This window comes from Neodiprion pinetum, chromosome 2, assembly GCF_021155775.2.
Source record: "Neodiprion pinetum isolate iyNeoPine1 chromosome 2, iyNeoPine1.2, whole genome shotgun sequence".
In the NCBI taxonomy this organism is placed as follows: Eukaryota; Metazoa; Arthropoda; class Insecta; order Hymenoptera; family Diprionidae; genus Neodiprion; species Neodiprion pinetum.
In genome coordinates, this window is record NC_060233.1 from 14,877,690 (window position 1) to 14,902,890 (window position 25,201).

Consider the following 25,201-nt stretch of genomic DNA (forward strand, 5'->3'; position numbering starts at 1 on the left):
CAGCATCGCCGTCGTTAACACGGTGCTTCAGCCTCGTTGCTGGTCCAGTGAGTTACCAAGTAAGGGTGAACCCTGCGTACTCGCCTCGCCTCTGCGCGCAGGTTGTTTTTATTTTGGCTGTCACTGCATGCGTCGTCCCGGTGCAGGAGGCTCCCCACGACACGTTATAAGGGCCCTCCGACTGCATAAGAGCATCGAGTCCCGTGTAACACAATACGGTCTTTGTTTCGCCGCTGGGCAGCGTAGCACAGCTCGAGGAAAGCCCTGAAGAGGCCCTCAGCCCCAAATTTCGTGCACCTGAGACCGCGCGTGGACTCGTCCTGCAGCCCAGTTCTATGGCGTGCTGAATTCAACGCCGTTGTTCGTTGTTCCCGTTATTTTATTTTTGTTTATTTTTTTGATAATTATTCACGTGTCATAACAGGTGAATGAGTTCGGTGGACGAGGACTGCGTCCTGGACGGACAAAGGGAAAGGGGCTCTCTTTGATCTGTCTCGCGTTTGGAAAGGATCAGGAGTGGAGGATCTGCATCCACGCGCCGGTCTACTTTGATCCCTGGCAGGGCGTTGAATCCAGCGAAATTTATCGGCAATAGATAAGGCGTCGACCTGTTTCTTCGACTATTGCCTCCTGCATGCAGCTCCGCAGGCTCGGTTGAAACTTGGCCTCAACAACACCGCGGGAATCCCCGTGAAGGCGAAACAAATGGTGCACTAAACGAGATAAACTTACGTACATCGGAATTGCCAACATCAATTGACGCGCCGCGTATACATTTACATATAAACGTGTATATATTACATATAGATATGTATAGTATATATATATATATATATATATACACGTAGTGTACACATGTATTTATGTATAGATAGTAGATATTTCATCGATTCAAAGATTAAATTTATCGACTTCAATACGAATAATATCAGGTAGGGTAGGATTAGGCCGCGAGAAGAAATTTAAATGCGCTAGGTGTTATTTTTAAATCTATTTGCTTTTCACATTGAGGTTCGTTTTTCTTCAACACGTGGTTGAAGTATGTCACCTCGAAGAAGTAAGAATAAAAAATCGATTCTCGATGAAGATAAATTTGAAATTACGCCTACGAAATATATTATCCAATTAACGAAACGGACTCTAGGCTGGGTGAAAAAAAGAAAAACCCCTCATCCATATACCTTATAACGCCTGCGCACTGATCGTTCCCCCTACGTTACGTTACATACCTCTAAATCATCATTATCTCTCATCTTCAACGTTTTATACTTTGGTCTTTATTAAAAGATAATTTTCACATCGATGTCGTCTGCAGCAACCGCAGTTATTTTTATAAAATTATTCATTTCATTTTTTTCATATATCTATATAATATTCTTGAAGTATGGATCATTAGCTCATCGATAGTGTCAAACAAAAAAAAAAAAAAATACTTTTCCAATTGCGAAAGTCATAAAAAAAATATACGAGTACACCCATAAAAACTTTTTGCAATTATTCCGGGTGTAATGAACATTTTATGTCGCGACCCGTCCAATTTAGTTTTATATACAAATGACTCTGTATATTATAATAGGAAATTTAGACAGAGACAGAGACTGATTTAAAATTCTTATAAGCCGCCAAAGATTCATCTTTCGAAGATGCATTATTTATGAAGCGCGGGGTATTCATACCCAGTTTTACCTTCACGTTCCTAATGACACTAAAATCTTTGTTATAATGTAACGACGTTTTATTCTCTAAAGCCAGATACAAAATTACCTTCCAATTCAAAACCATCTCTATCTAAAATATGTATAATATACGTATATATAGAAATAATTAGTTGAACCGTTGAATTCGAGCATAAAACGTGTGACGATTTTATTCAGCTATAGACTAGACACTGCAGTGTAAGCGTTTGTGGTCGTCCGGTCTATTTACGACGTCGTCAGTCCATTCTTCGCAGGTCAAGAGATCGATTATCTTAGTTCCAGCGGGAGGCGCGGTGTGCGAGGTGTCAAACAATTAAAGTTGACTTACGCCGGACGCAAAAGTAACGAGTTGTTGCCAGCGCGAGCGGTATCAGATGCTGGGCTTGTCATCTCGGAAGAATTTACCGGCGACACGAACTCGGCTCGACGTTACCGGGGAGCAGCGCAACGCTATCGTTGCCAGCCCATCTATCTGTGTATTTCACGCGTTCTTTCCAACCCCCGGAGTCCGAGGATCCAGCGAAGAAGTCGCCGAAACTGTACATCATCGTTCGCGCGAAAAGTTTGTGCAAGTACTCTGAGCCGAATGGAGAGAGGAGTAAAAACGGCGTGCAGTGAACGAATAAAAAAGGTGTAAATAGCCGGCGGGCCGCCTTCATCGTTTGAACAATGAACGTCACGGTTGACCATCCACAATTTCTTGACGCTGAAATGAGAATTGCGCGACTTTCTCCAATGTACATAACGTCCAAAGGTAACGGGCCACGTCACACAGCAGTCAACTCAACCATAATGGCTTTTGTTGTAGATATCGAAGTCATCTTTGAAGGTTGATCATTACAGAAATAAGTTCGCGTGATCAACAAGCTAACCAAATTATTCCTACACGTCCTAAGAGGTGGGTACGATCCAGCCATTGAAAAGAGATTAATTGATACTTGAAGATTTCCATACCGCAGCTTGTAAATTTAACCAAGTCACGATTATGATCTGACACTTCTTAGAAAGTACTTACATCCGACTAAGTTTTAAAGATCATGTCAAGCGGATGAAATCAAAAGGCGAAGATGTGTACGAAAAAAATAGTACATCGAATTCATTCGGATGTTGGACATTGCTGAAGGAGTTTTTAAAACTATCGATCAAACTGCAAGTAATGATATGACTCGGTGACAATGTCGCGTGCAATACTCGAATAATTCATCCGTTGATTTGTAAGAGGTACGTAAAACATAATGTTGCATAACTTACCAGGCATACAGACGCAGCGGAAGGTGCCGGGGTCATCAAGACAGGATCCGTCGTTTTGACACGGATGAGATTCGCACTCGTTGACGTTTGTCTCGCACCTCGGCCCGGTGAATCCCTGAGTACAATTGCAGGCGAATGATCCAGGCGTGTTGACGCAGATGCCATCATGTTCGCATGGCGATCCTGAAAAAATCGAAGTGAACCACGCATAAATGATGGATGCGGAACAAATCTCAACAGTCTAACAATGTTAAAGCATAAGAATATCGATAAAATTAAAAAAAAAACAAAAAAACTACCAGAAAGAAGACATGCAAACATTCGAGAGAATCATACTCCAGGGATAAGAGACTGCCGAGCAAAGAGAAAGACAATTACGGTGCAGAGTGGGATTTTCTCGGAGTTCTCATCCCGTGAATGCCGCATACCGCTGCCGTGTAAACCACGTCTGTTTAACCGTTTTTCCACCCTCATAATTATCCATGACAACAACAGATGTTACCGTCTGCCAGGACACATGCAGGGCACCACGGACGTTGCAAGAACTCGTCTCATTCGCGATCGTTTCAAAGCGCCCTGCAATAAATTCCTACGCACTCTACTTCAGAACTTAAGATTGTATGTGTATAAACCTTGATCTCGATCAACGAGCTCGTTTTGACACCTGGAAAAGCGTTGATCTCCGTTTAATCAGTCACGATCACAGTTGACTTAGACAATAGATAGAGTGAAGAGTGTCTTCGATAATGACAGAACGACCTTTAGCCAAGGTGTAATTCGCGTTGTTGCGAGTGTACAAGAAATGCTGCAAATGCGCAAGGAGCACGGTTTGCCGGGATGGTTCTGACATAATTACTTTTCGCCGGAAATTGAATCGCGGTGTGTATGTGTGTGTGTGTGACGGAGAGAAAGAGAGAGAGAGAGAAAGCGAGAGACGCCGTTAAGTCGAGAAGGAGACGGACGGGGAAAGGAGGCTGTTGCAGATACGAGTAACTGCACGTGCTCCGGGCTGGCAGAATGAGCGGATCCTGCCACCGGCAAGCGGCCCATAATTAAACGCTAAATTGTTATTTTAAGTTTAATAACAACCATAATGACCGCTCGCCCACCGCTCACCGTTATTATCTAGATTGCATATTTTCTGGTAGATTAAGTTCCGTGGCGTCGCCGTACTAGCTCGTCTGAAGGAACGGGTTTCTCACTTTTATCGTACTTATATTACCGAATGTGATACCAAGTATATCGGATGCCGCCCTTATAATCGCACCCTGCGGTACGACTTTTCAGCCAGCTCACAGCTGCACGCTTCGAGATTTTTTGGGCTGGAAGAATCTTGGTTCAGAGTTTGGACAGTCGAGAACATCGATGTGCCCAGGAATTCTTTGGCATCAGCCGAAATCGTACGTGACTACTTATCGAATCGTGTGTTTGGTTAGCCGGTCTTTCATGCCGTGCAGCGCAGAGTCGGTCTCTCCTGCTATGCAAACATCTGGTATGGTTCACCTCTCCACCTGCCCCACCCTACGCCCATGAGTCTCATGGGAGACGGACACTCGAGAGGTGAAAATTCACCCGATGAATATTTATTTACAAATTTATTCTCTCCGCGCTTAGCACCTGCATTGTATGTTCACGTACCCTACAATGACGAACGCGTGCGTCTATATTTCTTCTTAAATAACTGATCTCTATTACCAAATCTGAATATACACCGAGCGCATGTTTACCCAAGCTCACCAAAGGATCTGTCTCGGAATTCGTGTGTCTCACTGGTATTTTCGGTACACGAGTATCTTACAGATAGAAGATGAATCGTGAACTTGGGAAAAGATTCATTCCTCGTGTATCCGTCGTAGCGAGTAAATTCAAAATCGAAAGTTACTGAAAATATTCTCCGCTTGCAGGCGGCGTTGAGTTCGAAGATTTATATACGACGTCCTATAGGAAAGCGAAAGAATTCGGGACGTCCTGCACCCACTCGGGGTAGCCAGGTAGAGAGCCTGCACCAAAGTATCGGCTTACTATTGTCACGGCGCTGTTGCCAACTTTCCGCAACAATGGGTCTTTGTTTGGGGCAGCAGGTAGTATTCGAGAACGAACAAAAAATTTTCATTCCCGATCGATACGACGCGTCTAAGTGGATAGAGAAACAAATTTGCCAAATGTTTCATCGACGGTTGTGAAGACGATATCGTTTAAACGTTTCAAAGTAATTTCATCGCGATTTCATTCGAGTCGCGTGCCGTCGAGTCGGGTAAATCCGAAATCTTGAATGAGCTGGCCTCACGATTGAATTGAAATTCAGCCCAGTACTCGTGTCTTCGCGTGTTGCATAGGTATCTACTCACTTTCCACGTGCTTTATTCTTATTACGAGTTACTCACATTAGGGCGTCGCCATGTAACGCTACAGTGCTCAATTTCAGGACTGAGTTCTTTCCCCCCATATATCTTTAGAGAGGCACGAAGTCTCTGATGCTGATCAGGTGCAGCAGCAATGATGCAGGCTACAGTTCCAAAGTTTGCGTGAAGACTGCAGAACGGTCAAGCCTTCGGGTTGGACCAAGTCGTCTTGGAAATTTCATGCATAACCAGCAGGGCGATCAGTCGCTCTGACACAAGCTATGGGCGAGTACAAGGTGGTTATAATTGTGGCGTTGGCTGGCCGTTCGCCTCAGGCGATGACGTCTGGACGCAGCTGCACCTCTTCTTCTTTTTCTTCTTCTTCTTCTTCTTCTTCTTCTTCTTCTTCTTCTTCTTCTTCTTCTTCTTCTTCTTCTTCTTCCTCTTCTTCTTCTTCCTCTTCTTCTTCTTCATCTTCTTCTTCTCCCGCTTTTTCTACCACGCCAATCAAAGACGCGAGAAGAAGAAGATCGGGCGGCACGCGGATGGCTAGAAGATTTTACGTCAGTAGCCGTGGCAGCAGCAACGGTATCCCGAGTCTGAGACGACTGGAGCGTTGAAAAATTCCTATCATTAGTACCTGCTTCCATGCCGATTCTTGCATATGGTAAACGCACCGAAATCCCCCATACATATATTATCCGTGATTGCAGTGGAAGCGGGTCTTTGACTCGGATCGACGAATTGGTTCTCATTTCGAAATTCGAGCTCATTGCTACCGACGACGAAACGGTGGACCGGTCTCGACGGCTAGAAGTTGGGTAGTGCCTCGCATCAAATTCAACCCAGAACTGTGTTGAACGATGTTAAACTGATGCACCATGGAATAGCGCCACCTTACGATGCCCCGGCTTTTTAATTTCATCGCGCAAAGTACCTTTGCTGCAGCACTAATTAGATATCTTTTTCAACTCGTTCCGTTTCATATCTCTGGGTTTAATTAACTACCGTTCCGGTTCCAATTTTTAAACCCATTCTTCAGACCTTTCATTTGTTTTATACAATGTCGATGACAACTACCTAAACCAACGATAATAAAATAGTTGCCTGAAAATAGCAACAAAAAAAAAAAAAAAAAAAAAAAACAGATTTCTGACAACCGACTGTTCGAAGGAATTGTAAAAATGAATTCGATTTCGAAACCGGAGATGTTATAAGTTCTCGAGAATGATAATTATGGTGAAGGACAGTCGCAGACTCGAGGATAAATGACGATCGGGAAAAGTTTGATCGATTTTTAACCTCGGGGCGAATAGCTGGCGAAGCTAGAGAGGAGAAAAATAATGTTTTTGAATTAGCATACCGACTGGGCATTGCAGCAGTAGTTCGCCGTGACAAATATACATCCGACAATTATATCAGTCGGCTTTACGAGATGATTTTTAAAGCAGATGACGCAGCCACGCAATGGTCAGCCTGTAATCAAGGGTGCTTAACTCGTGTTATCGATGGAGAAATCTTGCCCAGCAGAGAGAGAAAGAGAGAGAGAGAGTGAACGAACGAAATAAGACCTGACGCCTAATCACTCGTTGAATCAAACGCCGCTCTCCGGGTCTGGAGACGATTTTCTTCGGGTTTACAGTTTATCATTCCCTACCGCAGCGCGATTCCGTCTGTAATCTTGGCCGTGATTTGTGTCCGAGCCAAGAACATCGTTGGTTCTTTTCCCCGCCCCGTGGGCTTCGGGTGCACGGCATGAAAACACCCTCGGGCCCGGTGCGAAGTCAGCTTCCTTCGCGTCCCTGAGTAATGCGCTAATAATTATACTGCATGCCACAAGCTCCCGCGAAGCTCGACGGCCAAGAAGCTTGCCAGTCAAAGCCGGCCAAATTTCCTCACACGGTTAATTAAACCAACTGGGAGTAAAAAAAAAAAAAAAACCATCGCACTACATGGTTATTGGGGAACTGTACATATTAGAGTGATCGAAGCTAGGTATCAAATTATCATTGCCGAGATATTCAGTCCTCGGAATAAAAGAATAATAATTTTCTTTCGGGAAGTAAAAAGTTTACCTTTAAAATCGAACGGACAACAGAGACAGTTCATTAATGTGAACGTAGCTCCTTTCAAGGATCATTACATGCCGGATGGAAAGGTTCAGGTCCAGGTTGGTAATTACGACGGCTTGTCTTAATCGAGTTACCGCTACGTTGATGGGATTTTTTGAGTCTGGCAAAAGAGATTGATTCGACTCATTGTCGCGCTGGTCAGCCATGGGGTCAAGAGGTCGGGTTGTGTCAGGAGACTGAGAAGAACAGGTGTGATGAATGCGCGAACTCGACTGAATTGAATACAGTTTTCGTCATGATCGTTGGAAAAATCCTCATTGACAAAGTCGTAAACCTGCAAGCATTGCGCGATCTAGCAAACAGCCAATCTACGGACAGAATAGAATCGTAATTAACACGAGACAGCCGGTAGTCAAGGGCGGTTAATATTAATTAAGAAAGACCAGACCGCCGAGAATAGGCCCACAGCATGTGGTCCACACCTACCGGCTTCCTATAAGTCAGCCGCGCATTACCGAACCAAAGATAATCTCTCTCTATGTCCCTCGGGATAATTTGATTCTCAGATAACTAACAGATAAGCTGACCATCTATAGGTATATGTATAATGAAACTGTACCGTTCAGGAAGCAGACTCGAGCGACCTTTAACCTTTGACCTCGAATAATATACATACCCGTTATCAGCGAGTTTTGACTTTTCATCAACTTTGCGCGTTTCATCTCCATTTTTCACAACGATGCATTTGTCAGATGTGCGTGTTTAAATATACGTACTCTAAGTGAAGAAGCACGTGTTAAAGCAAAGTGAATCATTGTATGGTTCCGTATTCTGAGCGTGATTAGCATACTCTTTCGATACCCGCGCAGTGTTACAGCGTGCAGGAGCAAAATTGTTTGAATAAACGAGCCGAAAAAGAGACGCGGGTTTTAACCTACGCTCCGCTTCATCTCTCTATTCCGTTTTCTCTCCCTATCTCTCCATCTCTTCCTCGACGAATACACATCACAGGCATCAGAACATTAAATAACGCTCGGACATACGTGTGGAAGAATATATATGTTTGTGAATAGGTTGAATGAGTTGAAACAAGTTTTCCCACAACGCGCCTCGAGTCTACTAATAATAGAGCTTATATCGGACGTGTTCTTTTTCGACGGGGAGGAGAAGGAAAGAGAACAAAAACTCGAATAAAGACGAGGAAAAACGCGCGCAACCGGAGATGTCACAGCCGTGTCATTACGCGCAATTATTTAGTACAAGTCGCTGTGCGGAATAAACCCGCGGATCCGCCGCGTTGCACCACCTGAAAGGAAGAGGGGGGAATGGGATGATGGAATTCCTCGAGACGTATAATCGGGTTCTATTATCGCCACTGGCGAATCTCGAATTGACAGCTACCTAATGTACCTGCCTGCCTGGATGCCATTAAAAACAGTCATTAAATCTAATTCCACATTTGATCATCGCATGTAGGCAACCGGGTTGTTCCTGCCCGTTGCTACCGATTATGAGTCAGAATCTCTCCAATTGCTGCTCTTACACAAGCCTTGTCTTTCGGCTTGGCGTTCATTCTCATTCGGTTCGACAAACTTTCGGTGTCAGTTAATTTTTCTCGATCTTTAAAGAAATGTGAATCGACACCAATGAAAGTCCGAACCTTTACTCGAGATGAGTTTAGTTTCTAACCAAAGTATAAACTCGTTTTCTTCTCCGTTTTCTCTCTCTAAATGCAACTGTACGAGGCTTATTAGTGAGCTTTATAGACGTATTTCTACATCGACTGTGTAATCTCCAAAAATTGGCTGTAAACATCGACGAACGTCGTGAATATTGATGTGAATGTTAACGTGATCACGGTCCCGAATTCGTGGCGTTTAATGTGTAACGTTACCCTCCTTAAATGATTGTTAATAAATTCTGTAAAGATGTTAATGGTCTATAAATTCATGAATTTCGTTCATTCGTACCGGATTTTAATTTCATCCTCTCCTTCGATTGGTTTGTAGTCAAACTATCGTGAGATCAATAACACATAAATGTATGAGCACTAATTCTGAGCGTTAAATTAGCCTTGAAACGGGTGTAATATAATGAAATCTCGAGTTGACCTTAGCATCTCAGGTATGAGCTGTAAAGTGTGTTTAAAAATCCAAGATTCGTTGCCTTATTTCAAGCGTCTTCGAGGCCGATATTTCATCGAACAAAACCTGCAACAGCATCAATAAATAAAACGAGCTGTCAAAGTACCCGAAAAATCGAAATGAAACTGTAATTTATATTTACGACAAACGGAAACAGATGCGGCCAGAACTATGTAATTATTGATTCAAGTTTTCTTGTAAGTTTTAAAACGTCACGAAGCGATTCGAAGCGTTTGCTGGATCCGATGTAACACGCGAATGTTAGAACTAGTAGCAAAGTTCGTAGAGTATAATTGTTTCTCTGTATCTATCCATCTGTATATTTCGTCTTTTATATTTGTTTTCATTTCATACGAGTTGGCGACGTTGCCACAACCTTTTAAATAATGCTGATTGAATCCCAAACACGATCGAAGCTTATTAGAGACAGCGGTACGAATTACCGGTAGGGAAGAATAGGTATAAGAATATGGTGAGCATTAACGGCACGTACGATCATTAATAACCTCAATGAATAAAGTATCCTTACGTTCACACGTCCCGGAGAAAATATGATAAAAGATATTATTACACAGGCGTACGTATCTATACGGGTATGTATAATAGACGCACGAAGAGTATCACAACCGTTAATGATACTTTCTTCTCTCTTGTTTCTTTCTTTATCAAACAATAATTAATTCATCGCAGCGTAACGTGTGTGTCTACTGGCAGCGGGCATAATGGCTATCATTTTAATCCATCCCATTCAGCGATATCTGGTACATTAATTTGGCAGTATACCGTTTTCGAATAATGACGAGTCGACCGAGTTCCTGTCGGCTCGTAGCTGATGCTCACGCTCCTGTTCCTGCTGTGGCTCCTGCGCTACTGCAGCATCTCCTCGACGTCAAATCTCTTAATAAAATGAATTATTACCGTTCGCCACCACGAGCCTTCGCCTAGGCTCGTCCATCACACAAAAGCATAATCAAATAAATTACAACCGCGCGTCTGGCCCATCAATTTCCAACCCACCCTAGAGAGATCGGGCATTCGAAATTCCACGGCAAACAGCAATCGTAGATTCGCTAACGCTTTTCTCGTTAAACGGGCAAGCAGATTATTTTCCCGAGGTTTAACCTATCTAGTTTAACTTTTACTTTGGATACAATGAAAAAAAAAATGCCTCAATTGTGCTTCATCGCAACATCATCCCACCCGCCATGTGTATCACACATGCTATACACTATACGCAAACTTCCACGAATGTTTTCGCACGTCGAGCTGGTCGGAAAAAAGTTGAACTCGAGTTACCTTGTTCGCATTCGTCGATGTCCTCAGAGCAGTCGAGTCCCTTGTATCCACTGGCGCAGGAACACGTGTACGAGCCGTTTATGGGACTCGTGTCGCATATCGCCCCCTGATGACACGGGTTCGAAGTGCATGCGTCGTCGAGATGGCACAGGAGTCCTGAAATAGGATTAAAGAACGGTTGGTGAATTCCTATTATTACTACAGAAGGATATTTCAAGAATTTTCGAAACCAACTGACATCGTATCAGGCATTCGGAACACCTGCATCATTATAATTCTAGGACAAAAGTCCGTGTAGATGGACGCCAAATACGGATAGTCCCGTTCCAAAGATAGGCATCATTAGCAGAGATCCCAAGAATAAACAATTCTCTCACGTTACAGGCGTTTAAGATACGGTGACAAATTCCCTATTCGGTTGTTATTAAGCGCGATCAATTAAATGACTGAAACACCGATTCGTCAATGTATAAAATTACCCGAGTTACCTCTGATTGTATAACATTCTCTTTACGCAAGCTTCTCTCTTTGTAGGTTTTTATTTTCACTCTTTTTTTCCCCATTTATTTACTTATTTTCATTCTTGCTCAACGCGGTTAATCAGCTGGGATCCGGAGTTCGCAGGTTCCGTTTTCTTTCCTGTTATTGTTTCGCTATTGTTTTGAACGAATACCCGGCTAACTACGTTGTCGGTAGGCACACCTATGCAATCATTCAATTAGCTTATGCTAATGCGCGAATGAGCGTTCGTTCGCGCCATGCAGCGTCTCGTCGAGTGCATTGCTACATGCCAAGACGACGGCACGAGGAATAACGAAAGGAATTAATTAAGTCTAGCCTGGCAGGGATGCATTGTTGTTATTCAGAGTGCGATCACAGTGAGCTCCGAGTTCTCCTCAACATGATTTAAAAAACCGATTCGAACACGTCCGTCGTCTCGATGGATTTACCTCGATGTCACACTGTAAACCTGTCGAATAGTCAGAATCTATTTGAAATTATTCTTTTCGCAAGAAACCTTGATGCGTAGCCTTATTCTCTTAACTCCACCCAAAATTACTCTATTATGCATACAAATCGTAATGGTATTGGTTGAGCTTCTGCGTTAGGTAAATTATCGGATGTGCAACAACCGTGAAAGCTATAGATACTATATTAAATTATATGCATCAATAGAAAGAGAGAAGAGGTCGTGAATAGAAACTTTATCCACGTTGGCGACTGCAGCTACGATTCCAACTGTGCAATTTGTATTGTGTAAATGGAAGCAGAAGGTGCGCAGGCAAACTGCAAACTCTGACAAAGAGGCGTACATGTCAACGGCTCGAGAAATTACGCGTTTTTAACGTGCACCTATTATATACTTTCACGTAAAATATAATGGGAACTGTGGTATACGTGAGAAAGCGTGAATAAAAATCTTAAATGAGAGAAGAGACCAGCCGAACCCGGTAGGAGGTCTCTAAAGGTGAACGCCTAGTGTGTATTGCGAAGGTTCCGCTCTCGAGTATATAAAATTCATTCAATATACTGAGTATGATAATTTATCAATCGGTCAAATGCAGTCTACGGCATGGCAGTCCAAGACTGTACGATTGAATCACGCGATAAGTTGTTTGGACCTTGGGCAAAAAAAGGAGAAATTAAAAAAAAAAAAAAAAAATGAAGTTACGAAGTATTCGCGCCAGATACCGCGTTCAGTATAAAAAATTCGAACAACCAATAAACGCGAAGTTGAGCCCTAACTGGGTGGCACATTGGCGTCGTACCGCGATTCTTGCTGGATCAAAAAACGCCGGTAAGAGGCGGTAAGCAGTTCCGAGAAGACCAGCCAAGATGAATAGTGCTTTGGGAGGGAGAGAAAGAGAGAAAGAAAGGTTTAAAAAACGGCGAAAGAAATGTGTAAGCTGGAAGAAGAGCGAGGGGAAAAAAACGCAGAAAAGACTCACCAGTTTTTCCGTGGGTACACTGACAGTAGAAGCTTCCAACTCGGTCGATGCACGTGGCGCCGTTGAAACACGCGGCGCCCGCGCAATCGTCGATGTTGATGCTGCAGTCGATTCCGGTCCATCCGTTCACGCATATGCAGGAGTAACTCCCATGTGAGTTCGTGCATGTTGCACCGTTGTGACAAACCGACGGCCTCAGCGAGCACTCGTCGACGTCAATTTCGCACTGGGTACCGGTAAACGTTGGGGGACACTGACATGCGTATTCGTTTACCCGGTCGATGCACGTTGCGCCGTTCTGGCACAAGTTGCCCGCGCAGTCGTCGATGTTCTCCTCGCACTTGTCTCCTCGAAAACCTGGAACAAATATGGTGAGAAATTTAAATTTCGTCATTCATTTATCGAGCTTGCGAATGGCAGTTCTACTATAACCAAAGATGGACTTGATTTCAGTACCACTAACATTTCCCTGGAGAATCGAAAGATACGATACGTTCAAAGTGTCTCTCTAATTACGGTGGCATACGTGCGGTATGTTGTAAGGATCGTTAGTACGACACACCCACTGATTTTCCGAGCCAATCACGCTTAAACAATCTCCTGAAAGCGTCTTGACCTCCATCGAGATCAGTACCGACTTTCTTATAGCTCCTCAAGAACTTTTTCGAATGTAATTCTGCCGCTAATAGCCGTGCGGTGCTCACGATCCGGGTTTTACACCGAGCCGTTAAATGATAGTTATGGCCTATGATGGGAACGAATTCTCCCTGATAATATCCACGAAACGGGAAACACACCGGCGAAAGTTAACGCAAATCTGTAAGAACTTTGATTGGACTATTCAGAAAATAATCTACCGGCTCTGGTTCGCAAATCAAGTTATTGCTATTATCCTGCAATTTACTGTTGAAGGAGATTCACGTTAGCTGCAGTTGGTGATTTCTTTTCGACTGTAAGACTGGATCTTAATTTTGTCATTATCGTGTCAGTTCAGAATGGTGAGAGCAAAATCGTGGAACGGCAAACGATGATCACAGAATTGGCAAGGCGCAAAACCAGATGCGAGTACACGTGTGACCTTTTCGTGTCTCCTCGTTATAAATTATGTACGGGTTTTTTTTTCGTTTTTTTTTTTAATTTTTTTTTTTTACATTACAAGCATGCTGGCGTACGGGGAGAAAATAAATACAAAACCTGAAAATCCTGGAAGAATATGAAGGCAAGAACGCGGCTGGCCTGACAAAGAAGAAGCGCAAAGGCCTGATCTTGACAAGTTGATAACTCGCACGATCCCCGAGTAATCGAAAAATGTTCTCGGTCAAGCAAGCCAGTCGAAGAGAAGGCTCGAGATGACGGGCCTGAGAGAAAGAGGATGAAGAGAAGAGAGGAGGAAGAGAGCGGTCCGCGTACCGTGAAGTCCGTGATAATCGGCGTATCTTTTTAGAGGCAATTCAAATATTTAGATAGCGGGTAATGGATTCGCGACGCTTCCGCGTGACCTTGGCTCTGTGCAAGTCTTCCTCCTCTTCGGATCGTTGATATCGCGCAATTGGGAACGTCGCGACCGAGCGAGGGGAAGCATCAGCCATAAGCTCCCTTCGCCGACAGGTCAACGACACCGTCAAGAGTCGTTTTCTCACTTTCCACTGGAATTTCTTGCTCGAAACTATCTCCAGCCTATTGCAGTGTGTCACCTCCGCGGCAACTCGGAAGCTGTTTTGCCTGCCTGTGTGAGTTTCGTTTGTCGGCCTCTGCGCCGCAATTAACCTCGCCTCCAATGTGATACGCATACTTAATAAAAAGCATCTTTCGAAACTTCCTGATTTTAGGCTCAGGTGGAACGGAAGGAGAACGATGCTGCATCGCAGCAAGCCGAACAAAATTGTACAACAAACCCGCCAGTATAAGCAAAAACACGAGACTAAAGGCTGAGTAAATAAGCGGACAGCGTTCCTTGGAAGCTGAGGTGAGAAAGTCGATGTTCTTTGTTGCCGAGAACAACTCACCTCGGTTTACTCAAACCATACGCACCACACGTGTGTATCCCTACCGTCAATACCCTCAAGTATTAATACAATATTCTTCGTTTAAGTAAGACGAAAAAGGAAAGCGATAATTCCGTACCAACACTTGTCCAATTGAGTAAGACTGGCCCGTGAAACATCGGGCATATGAAGGTGAAAAAATTAAGAGGTAAGATTAATGGAATCTTTCAAGAAAATTCGAAGACCGTAAACCATCATCCAAAGCTTCGGAGAAATTCCGTCAGCTCCAGAGTTTCTTTACGAACCAAAACCCGATTATTGTGTTATCATTGAACGGAGTATAACATGATCGGAGGAAACCGGGTGACCGCAAGACGTTGATAGTGAGCGCGGATGTATAGGCGATGATATCTGGTTCCGCAGAACTGGTGGTAGACAGGGACAATCGGTGAGTGATAGGAATGTGGGAATTGTCTGCGACCGCATCCGTGCGCTCTGACGCGGGCTGCTAATCAGCATTGCACCGCAGCTAATTACTTACTCTCCGGCATCATGTCACGTACGCATTTCCGTTTACAGATTCACCAAACGAAAATACCACTTGATAGAGCAGTCATGCACAATTACTCAGCAAGCGATTGTACGTTATTCATACTCGCTTATTCCGGGTAACGTCTAATTCAGTGACAATGAACCACTCGGTTGTCGAAGAGTCGTAATGGCTGGTAAAATAAAATGAGCAAGCCGTGAAAGAGAGACCGCCGATTCATTATTTCACCCGCTTTTTGATCATCTATTGTTGATTATTCGCTGCGTGACGCAGTTTTCTTGGACCCACCCAGCAACGTGAATTCCTTAGTCCGACAACTTAGTAACCCGATAGCGAAGCCTAAACTGCCGATTCTCAACCATGAACAACCACCTGCGTCGCATAAGTATCGCATACAGGGTCAATTTCAACAAACTAAGCAACTTTGCCCGTCGGAATTCGCGGCTTGTTCTCTACAAATAAGAAATTTTTACAAGCGGAATCACAGGATGTTGAATTATCTATCCAAGTCTGAAGTACTTCGTCGAAATTTGGTGACACTGCAGTTTCACAGTATATAAATTTATCAGTATAATTTAAGTACGATTCAACAACGTACAAGCAAATCGTTCTTTAAAAATCCCTCAGCATCTATAAAGGATTTCTAGCTTGGTGGTTTTTAAGTACCGCACATACCGATCCGCATTCGCAATTATGATATCGTGTCGAATCGAGCACGGAGTCTTGTACAGGTGGTAAAGTGAAGTGAGAGTTAGCTGGAAAGCCCCACCAGTCTTGTTTCTGCGCTACACGCCCCTTGTATAAGAGTAGGTTGTAGAATAAAATCTCTATGAAAGATCTGGCTAGATTCAACGGTAGAGTACAGAGTGCGCGACAACGTTGGCGCGTTTTGCTACATGGAACTACGCATACAATACGCGCACTCGTGACTATACAGCGATGCATGCATAAATAAATATACATATAGGCATGTGTGGACGATTACGTGGCAAAGTACACTCTGCATCGGGCATAAATTAAACGAGCCCCATTAAATGGTAACTACGAGCACGTATGTGACTATCTGGTGAACCAGTCGATGGCAAAAGATAGATATACACAAGTGCTCAAGCATGGTAGGGAATAAACCCGGATTTCCTAGTGGGATAGGCAGTTATCGGGAAGCCGATATGCAACGACGACTCGCATGCAAGTTCCCCTGAATCGGTGAATGATATAATCAATCCGATTATGGGTACACCGAAAAGTGAATGATTATGAGGACGACTGTCACTATAAGTAAAAGACGGACCCACTGCTTCAGAAACGATTCGTCTAATTAATAGGTGACCTGAGGATCTTCATGAAGGCATGTGAAACTTTACCGGTTGAACCAAGTCGACAGCCCAGTCTAAGGCATCGCTCCCGATTAGCTGGATCACATGCCTAGTCTTCTTTGGTGTACACCAATCATGGCGAATGCGACACGTACAAATACTGTGTGCACGCGTTGGCATGCCATGCAGTTACCCTTTGAGGATATCGTTCGTAGAATTAGAGAAAGAACGGTAATCTGTACCGCAGTGATGAGGTAACCGCATTGACACGAAGTGCTCGGGAGCTCCTCCTTCGGAGTAACACCAGCATGCGGACACTGCCAGCAATGGGACGCACACATGCACACGCGTGCGGAAGGGTTTGGCTCACGGAGAACAATTACAGGGGGCGCGTTGATTTATATATACGGCAAGATCCCCGCACCCCGTTTCCAGATCTCTCGGCTCGCTCGCCCACGCATCGGATTCCGTAACCCTCTCTCTCTGTCTCTGTGTTCGACCACGAGTGGTGAGCGAGGGCATAAGAGGGCAGTTTCGTTCTGGGAAGCGGTCAGCTTATGGAAATAAACCCGCATGTTATTAGCGAAGGGACGCGCCCCCGTCCTGCCCCTGCCCCTTTAGATTCCCCCTATAAACTCCAGAGGGGAACTTACTTCACCGGGTGTGCTAAATAAATTGTGTGGTTACCTATCATGCGTACGGTTCGTTGTTATCAAGTCCCCCCCCTCACCCACCTTGATCCCCCAGTAATGAAGAAGAGAGTGTTCTCTTTTCTTCACTTAACTGCTCAACCACATCGACTCTGTCTTCTTTTCTCTCCGAGGCTTTGTACTCGAGACTTGATGATCAGACAGGTAAAACACGTCTCACGGTAAAACATCACCACTCGTGAATTCGTCAAATCCTTACATGGTTTGGAACCAGTTGATTTCTTAGCCGAATCTTCAGAAGAACTCCCCATTACTTAAGCGTCCGCGTAAAGCTGAAATAACGCGCGCAAATGCGCAAGAGACGTCGAAGAGACATTTTTGTCTAACCAGTGGAAGACTGCTGCAATGTTGGTTTAATTGTTCCCTTTTCGGCAAGCGATTCGATTCGGAATTCTTGCAGGAATCCAAAGAATCTGGCAAAAGAGCTCAAATTAGCGACTATAATTGATTTCATTCACCCGAGAATCACGGTGGGACTGGTCAGTCTGCGTGTCTACACATACTGCGCATTACTGCGGCACACCAAAACGACGCGAAGGCGCGCGCGCTGCCCGGCGACGGCTTCACACAGGTTGGTTGGTATGCATCGGTGTGTATGGATATCCGTCACAATCTAGTAGCAATTTAGCAGGTGGTGCTGCAGACCCACTCACTCGGACCCAAAGACCTGTCCAAATATTCGACCGCGGAGAACGTGTCTGTCTACTACTAGGTGGCTTATCCCGTCTCGCTGCTGCAGGGACGAGGACGAAGATGGAGAACAAGAGAAAGAAAAATAGTGAGCGAGAGCAAGACCTGCGCAGCCTGATTGGTACACTCTGAACAGAAATCATTCGCATAGTTCAACGGTGCCTTTTACATCTCACAAACGGTATTACACTACACCGTGCGAGCTTCGCGAGCCACGAAGAATCGGTCACCGTGACTTTCAAAAAGAAGAAGGAAAACATGCAGGTTCGCTCCTGTTTTGCTGTGAAAAAATGGTGACCGCTTGCTGCAACGAAAGGCTCACGTATGAGTAAGTGCCCGTAATCTCGCTCTATAGGTACCTAGATATCATTCGTTCTTTCATAATGTCCCTTCTCCATTGTTCCCTCGCCTCGCTTCGCCACAGTGTGCCGCACGCACTTGGGTCCCTGGCTCCCAACTCATCTCTGCTCGGTAGGTACAGCTCCATTTCGCTCTCCCCTCCATACGTGAGGGATCCCTTAGCTGGCCACTGAGCGTTCAGCATTGCTCGGACCGATCGACCAGACGAAATCTGGTTCACGCTCCTCTTTTGCATTTTCGGTTTACCCAACGCGGTTGCCAACACCCCGAAAATTCAAGGGACATAATCTTTTGTAGGGTAATTTCAGCAGTCGCATTGTGGACGCGAGGCTTGCTCATTGAATGGTTCGCTCGTTTCCTCGCGCGCTCCATTCTCGAGTAAATGGAACACTGGGGTATCTCTGGATCAACTGTCCTTTTCCCCGGCACTGGAGCCCAGGCAGTGCGCACCCTCGCTCTACAGAGCCTCTCCGGTCTCCGAGAGAGCTCAACGCGGCCTGCTCGAAGCCGTCCAGCGCCACGGCGTGATTATTTCTGTCTCTGTCAGCACCGCGACCGACGGCGTAGTCCCTCTCTGTCGAAGAGGTGTGGCAACGTCGCGAGAGCGGGTGTGCGTCCCGGAGTCCGGTAGTGGGGACTGTGGGAAAATTCTCATGCCGCCAACTACGCTGCCCAGCGGTTCTCAGCTTATGAGTCCCCAAAAGGTTCCCCTGGGGCCGACCGATCGCGAGGACCGAGTAACGTAGCCCCAGCTTGCGCGTTCGTTTTTCCCTCCACTTAATGACTAGATCGTCTCTAATGGATGAAAACCGCTGATAGTGAGCCGATCTGTCCAGCGTTCAAAGTTGCGCGGTGAAAAGGCAAGCAAAGTTGGGCCTCTTCTTCTTCTGCACAGAAAACCAGCGGGATGCGTAACAAAAATTATTTATGTGCACGTATTCACGTCGACAAATAAGTGATAATCATTTGATGGAAGGAAATCTTGTTGGCGGTACTATGGCCCATAGGTCATGGCGTTGTGTAGTACGTACGCAGAGTCACTCAGCCTGATCATGATTATTGAGGATCGCGTCGAACCAGCCGGAAACTATACGAAGTCGAGGTATCCCGGAGCCGCGACAGGCTTCGGAAGAACAGATTGACGCATGGCCGGATCGAATTTCGTACAGGTTTGGTCGATCGTCAGGAAAAAGCATATATGTGGGAAGTATCGTGCCTGCTCAGTCCCAACTCGAACGAAAGTTTTCATTGATCGTTCAGTAAACTACGTTATTTATTGCTTTGTAATTGACGGTTTTGTGGTCCCTGTATATACACACACGTTATACACATTGTGTCACCACGATCGTGTCACAGGTAAACCGGGAAATTATGTGCGGGTGTCCTCGGGTCCCGGAGTAGGTACCTGAGCTCCGCCTAAAGTAATCGGCAACAGGTATAATCCCGCCTCTCCTTTCCCCGCGATGATTCTAAGCCTTGAAACTAAAGACCCGAGACACTACAGGTAGGCGCGTACCTGCTTACATCTTCACCGGACTCGCGGAAGGAAAGATGACATTCCATCATCCATGGTAAGTATCGGATGAGGGCAATTTGAATAGGAGATAGTTGAAGGTGGGCGCCGCTGACGGATGTTCCACAAGACAGATGGACGTCACGGGTGTTTCAGACTGGCCCAACCCAATTTTGATTCCTCCCTTGCATATGCCCTTAAATTTTTTCCATGGCGCAGCGGCAATCCAGTGAAGCCGAAGTGAACGAATGTCCGCTGAAGGGCCGAGAACCCTTCAGCGAGTCACCCCGTTCATTCCGGGGCGGTAAACCCGGTGATATCTTTTCTCGAATTCCTGAGAGTCCTCGAGAATCCTTATAGCCTGGTTCTCGAGGAAGAAGGAGACGCTGACGACTTAATTCAAGAGTATTACGTTCGCCGCGCATGCTGCGGGGCGGCTTCCTAGACGAATTTTTGTTACACCGCTGTTGCTGCAGCAGGGCGACAAGCTTTCGAAATAGGGTTCCAATTAACGATGAAGATTCCTCAAGTGGGCCCGAAGCATTTTTGATGCCGGCTAACCGGGCCTGACTGCGCGAACGCTTCGGCAAACACTAAGCTCATTGATTGTCATTGAGCAATGGAAGCCGCATGACGAGCCCATTGTTCGAATACCAAGATCCGACGGCGTATCTAATAGCGCATTGTCGACTTTACTACAGGACCATTCCGATCTTTGGGGGACCTGCACGAACGTATGACGGGACGTTATACGACAATAGCCCAAGGAGCACGATACTCTCTGCGCATACCTTCGTGCGCTGACATTGATACGACTCGACCGAAACGCCGAGTAGAGGGTGCGGCGGCAACGAAAGCACTTGTTGATTCGCGCTCGCATGGTACTATACCACCTGTTGCTCTGAGGCCAGCGCATCCAAAACAAACGTTGCGGAAAATTACGAGAGTGGTGTTGTCGATATTTTCCAGAATTTTTTTCAAACACTTCAAAAGGCAACAAGAATAGAAGATAAGGGATCATCTCGAATTACGCATTGACGGTGCGCGGTGGTCCAGATTACGAGGAAGCGATAATTCATGTCTGCCCAACGTGTCGAGGATGCCGTACGGTTCAGTCGTACCCCGTGGGTCGATGTTATTCTCATATTTCAGTGCGAAGAAACGGGCGCTATTTCACCTGCTTCGGATCCAGGTGCGCTGGCACTGATTTATGGACAGCGTTGCGCACAGTGTGCATTGCTTTTGTTCTTCCTTCGACAAAAATAATGCGCGAGAAGCGATAAACTTTTCCTTGCATACAAGCAGAGCCCGCCTGGTCACCGCCGCCGCCGCCGCCGCCGTCGCCGCCACTCCAATCTTCGTAAATGCGCGACAAGACGAAGCATCGAGAAAACCAGAGACGAAGAAAGAAAGAGAGAGAGAGAAAGAAGCACAAGCGAGTGAAGCAGAGTGCAAGATCACGGTCGCCTTTATCTTCTTATACCAAGAAGACTCGCGTGCTATTCACCGCGAAGAACCCGAAGATTCTTCTTCTCATATAAGCTTCAAGACTCGAGTAGTGGGTACCTAAGTAAGTGTATTGTGTGTGGCCTTTTTGTGAGTAGGTATCCACACTCCGGCTCATATGGTATACATATGCATACAAATGCCGAGAGAATCCTTTCGGGCGGAGAATGAACGAACGTCGAGTATATCAAGAAGGGGGGCGTGGGTGTACCCTTCCTGATTTACATACATGCGTACCCCATACGTTATTTACCGCACCGATCACCCAGCATCTCATCTCTTCAACGCGAGATGAGAGTCTGGGTTCAGTGCACCCTTCAGTCTGTCGGATTCTTCGTCCCGAGTCACGGAACGGTCTTACTTGTCTACCCATCAACCTCTAATACAGGTATATAAAAACCGTCTTCTAATATTTTCTACATACGTACGACCTCTAAAGACTCACGATCGGTAAAGATGCCCAACTCATTGCTCGCTCGTTTTACACGTATGAAAACTGAAGGAGTGGCTGGCTATATACACCTTCTTCTTCCGTGCAACGAGATCGACGAGGTTCACGCTACGTTAGGCATAGAAATGAGAATGCCAGACGACGACAAACCTGGGCGAGCCTGTCAACGATTTCGATCACACATAATTATGATAAATGCTGCTAATGACTATTGATTGTCGGGTATATTGATTTCGACGTGATCCTACTTCTAGAGAATTTTCCTACAAAGTTTGAAACTGCAGCGAAACGATTGTCTTACTTGATCAAAATCCCCCGCTGGATGAGAAGCAACGGTACATGTCGGAATGAGCGACGTATAAAAATTCTCAATAATCGATGCACTGTACAGCAGGTCTTCACTTTGCCGCAATGGACCCTTCTAAATATTTTACCGAACCTGTCATAAGAGGGGAACCCCGTAGGTCAACGAGAAAAAAAATATGGTAATGTGCAGGCAAAAGAAGAAGAAGAAGAAGACGAGCGACGCCCACAAGAGACTCGATAAAACTGACGATGTTCTAATATACCCGGCGTCTATCGATGCTTCGGCGTTATGTTAATAAGCCATGGAGATAATTACTCATTAACAAACATATACTCACGATAGACAGAACATCAAATGGTGAATTCGGCACCGGAGATTCAAAGCTCATACGGACGCTTGGAAACTGTCTTGAATAAAATTGCCTCGGTACCGATAAGATTGCGCCGAATCGAGGCGGGGGATGGATTATCGAAACAATCAAAAATCCTTCCACGACGCGGCGTTGAGACGGCGTCGAAACCTAGGCGAGCTGGCTCGACGGCTCTGGGAGGCGAGAGTAAATCATGGGAAGGATATTCGTGAGCGTGCTGGGACGGTACCAACCCCGTAGCGAGGAAGGAAATCACGGATTCGAGAGCAGGCAAAAGAGAGACGCTGGGAGAGACAGAGAGACCTGGCAAAGGGTTCGGCGGTTCGACATATCAGCCCGAGGTGGTCACGAGCCCGGACTTGCGCTGGCTCAAGTGGGTGGGACCCACCGCTTCGTGATCCTGGCTCCTTCGTCCCTCCGCTTCTCGTTCTCTCGATATAATCCTGGTCGCCTAAGGCGAAACAGAACTTCTATGCGTGTATAGCGCCGCAAATACTTGAGGTATATACCGGTTTACCTCTGCCTTTGACCAATGGGTGGTGTCCGTTTGTGAGTTCAAATTGAGCTGAGGTTGAAACCGCGGGGTTACGAAATTGATCAAGCGAATGAGAACAAAGATTTCGAAGAGAGAGGAATTAAATAAACTTTTTTCCCGGAAAGAAACGATGTACTTCGCTTTGGAGTTATGAGAACGTCCTAAGTTGGTAAGCCATTGCTTTCTCCGAGACTGAACGGTGTATGTTACGATTTTCTTTTATTGGATATCTCCACCCGCGGAAAGAACAAACGAAAAATAAAGATAAAATAAAACCGGCGTGACTTGCATTATGTCAGTGTGCAATGCGGTGGCGGGTCCGGAGACGAGAAACACGTAAGAGTAGAATTAGTACAACAGAAAAACAATTTCGTTCTAAGGTAAACCAACAGTGCATATGTGTGTTGCGTGTATTCGTTTTTAGATAGCGTGGCAAGAAGAAGCACGACGAATCGGCCGGAAATTGTCCGAACTTTTTCACCAGCTCTCTTTCTCTCCATCTATCTCGTCCTGCTCATCTACATGTGGGATAGAGTAGCTCAATTTCGGTGAAGCATAGCCAATCTATACATCGTGCAACAACTTACGTTACAATATACGACTGAAGCTAGGGTCACATATCATTACAGGCCAAGAAGTTTCCGAGGCCCAGATATATCGAAATATAGGCCTTGATAAATGAGCGCAAACTTAAGTGAGCGAGGAGTGTCGATCTATTTACAAGGCCCAAGTTCGTAATGTTAATATTATTTCACAACTTTAGGATAGTCTGAAATTAAATAACCTTTTGCTCCTCCCAAGTAATTCTAAACTTGTTAAATACGCATTCAATTTCTGCAGTGTTACATTACACGTTAACGTTACTAACTTCAACCTCGTATCCATTTTTCGACGATGTGGATATGCTTCAGGGAACCAAAAGTGCATCCGAGATTTCAACCGATCAAGCTTGATCGATGACTCAAGTTTTCACTTATTTCAAGGTGTGATAATAAAAAGATATACATTGGTGGAGTATTTCAAACCATTTATACTTCCTTTTGGTAGAGTGCAAAGTTTCATTTAGACTTTAGAAGACCTTACGATCAGAGTTTTATTGTTTGGAGAAAAACAAGCAGCTTCGCATTCATAAAATATTGCAAATCGGCGATTTCTCTGTTGGGATAATTTGCATGGAACAGTAATCGATCCGCAGAGCGAAGGCGGCAACATAATGGACTCTTGGATGTTGTTTTCTCACCTCTCGAATATCTGGAGCGCTTGACACAGGGCGCTGCATGCGGCAGTTACTAAAACCTGTCCTCCAAGTGCGTCCCGGTCTCCAAAGGAGGTTATCCTTGGCTGAGTGAGCACCCGTTGCAATATCGAGAGGCGCCGTTTCTTCGCAACGAGATGCAGGCGTTCACCACTGCGCTTAAAAAATACCCCGGTACCTATCAACCTAACCTGGATAGTAGTTACTCTCGAATAACGAGAACTTGTTTCGCTCAACGTCGAGGAAAGTGTGTGGGAACAATATGTAAACCCGCAATAAAGAACGCAAGTCGATTTAACTTGTCGAGGAAACATTCTTCGGTGATAATCATGAGAGCGGAACTTTGCTTTTGAACTTATCGCTGACATTGCATTGAACAGTTATGTCAAGCACACGTCACATTGAAATAACACCGAAGATTGAAACGTTAGAAAAAAAAGATTGCATTCCAGCTGTGAACTGACAGTGTTATCGTGTCCTCAATCGTTCGGTTCTCTTTAATTCGGGTTACAATTCCGTCGTTGCTTCAAAAACCTAAACGTTATCGGTGCGGCAACTTTGGACACAAATTTCGAGATTACGTGTTATCACTGCGGATACGAACATAAGTTCAAAGAAGGAACGAACCGGGTATAGTATCTACGAAACACACATTCACACACCTACCAACACAAATGTAAGATGCAAACATACCGGCGTCGTTAAAGGGTCGGCATAATATACCGTAGGTACAGATTTATTTATCACGAATGGACACGTACAACTCGAGCCGCTTAGTGCTCCGTAATATCAGCCTATGAAGCTTTGCCACCCGCGCGAGACCGAACTTTTTTTTCTCTGCCGCTTGCCTCTCGAATGATCGTCGGTTACACATGCGCACATAAAGACTCTTTTTTTTTCTC

General features: G+C 45.2%; 1 protein-coding gene across 3 annotated transcripts in view; it reads right to left on the reverse strand.

The window, feature by feature from the left end:
- The window catches only part of N (neurogenic locus Notch protein), a 157,065-nt gene that overhangs the window by 38,580 nt on the left and 93,284 nt on the right, over window positions 1-25,201 (reverse strand). For all 3 annotated transcript variants that reach the window (XM_046610651.2, XM_046610650.2, XM_046610653.2), the window contains 3 exons: window positions 12,752-13,108; window positions 10,803-10,958; window positions 2,949-3,131 (listed from right to left, as the gene is read on the reverse strand). In XM_046610651.2, the coding sequence (XP_046466607.1) occupies window positions 2,949-3,131; window positions 10,803-10,958; window positions 12,752-13,108 (696 nt within the window). The remainder of the gene's footprint in view (window positions 1-2,948; window positions 3,132-10,802; window positions 10,959-12,751; window positions 13,109-25,201) is intronic.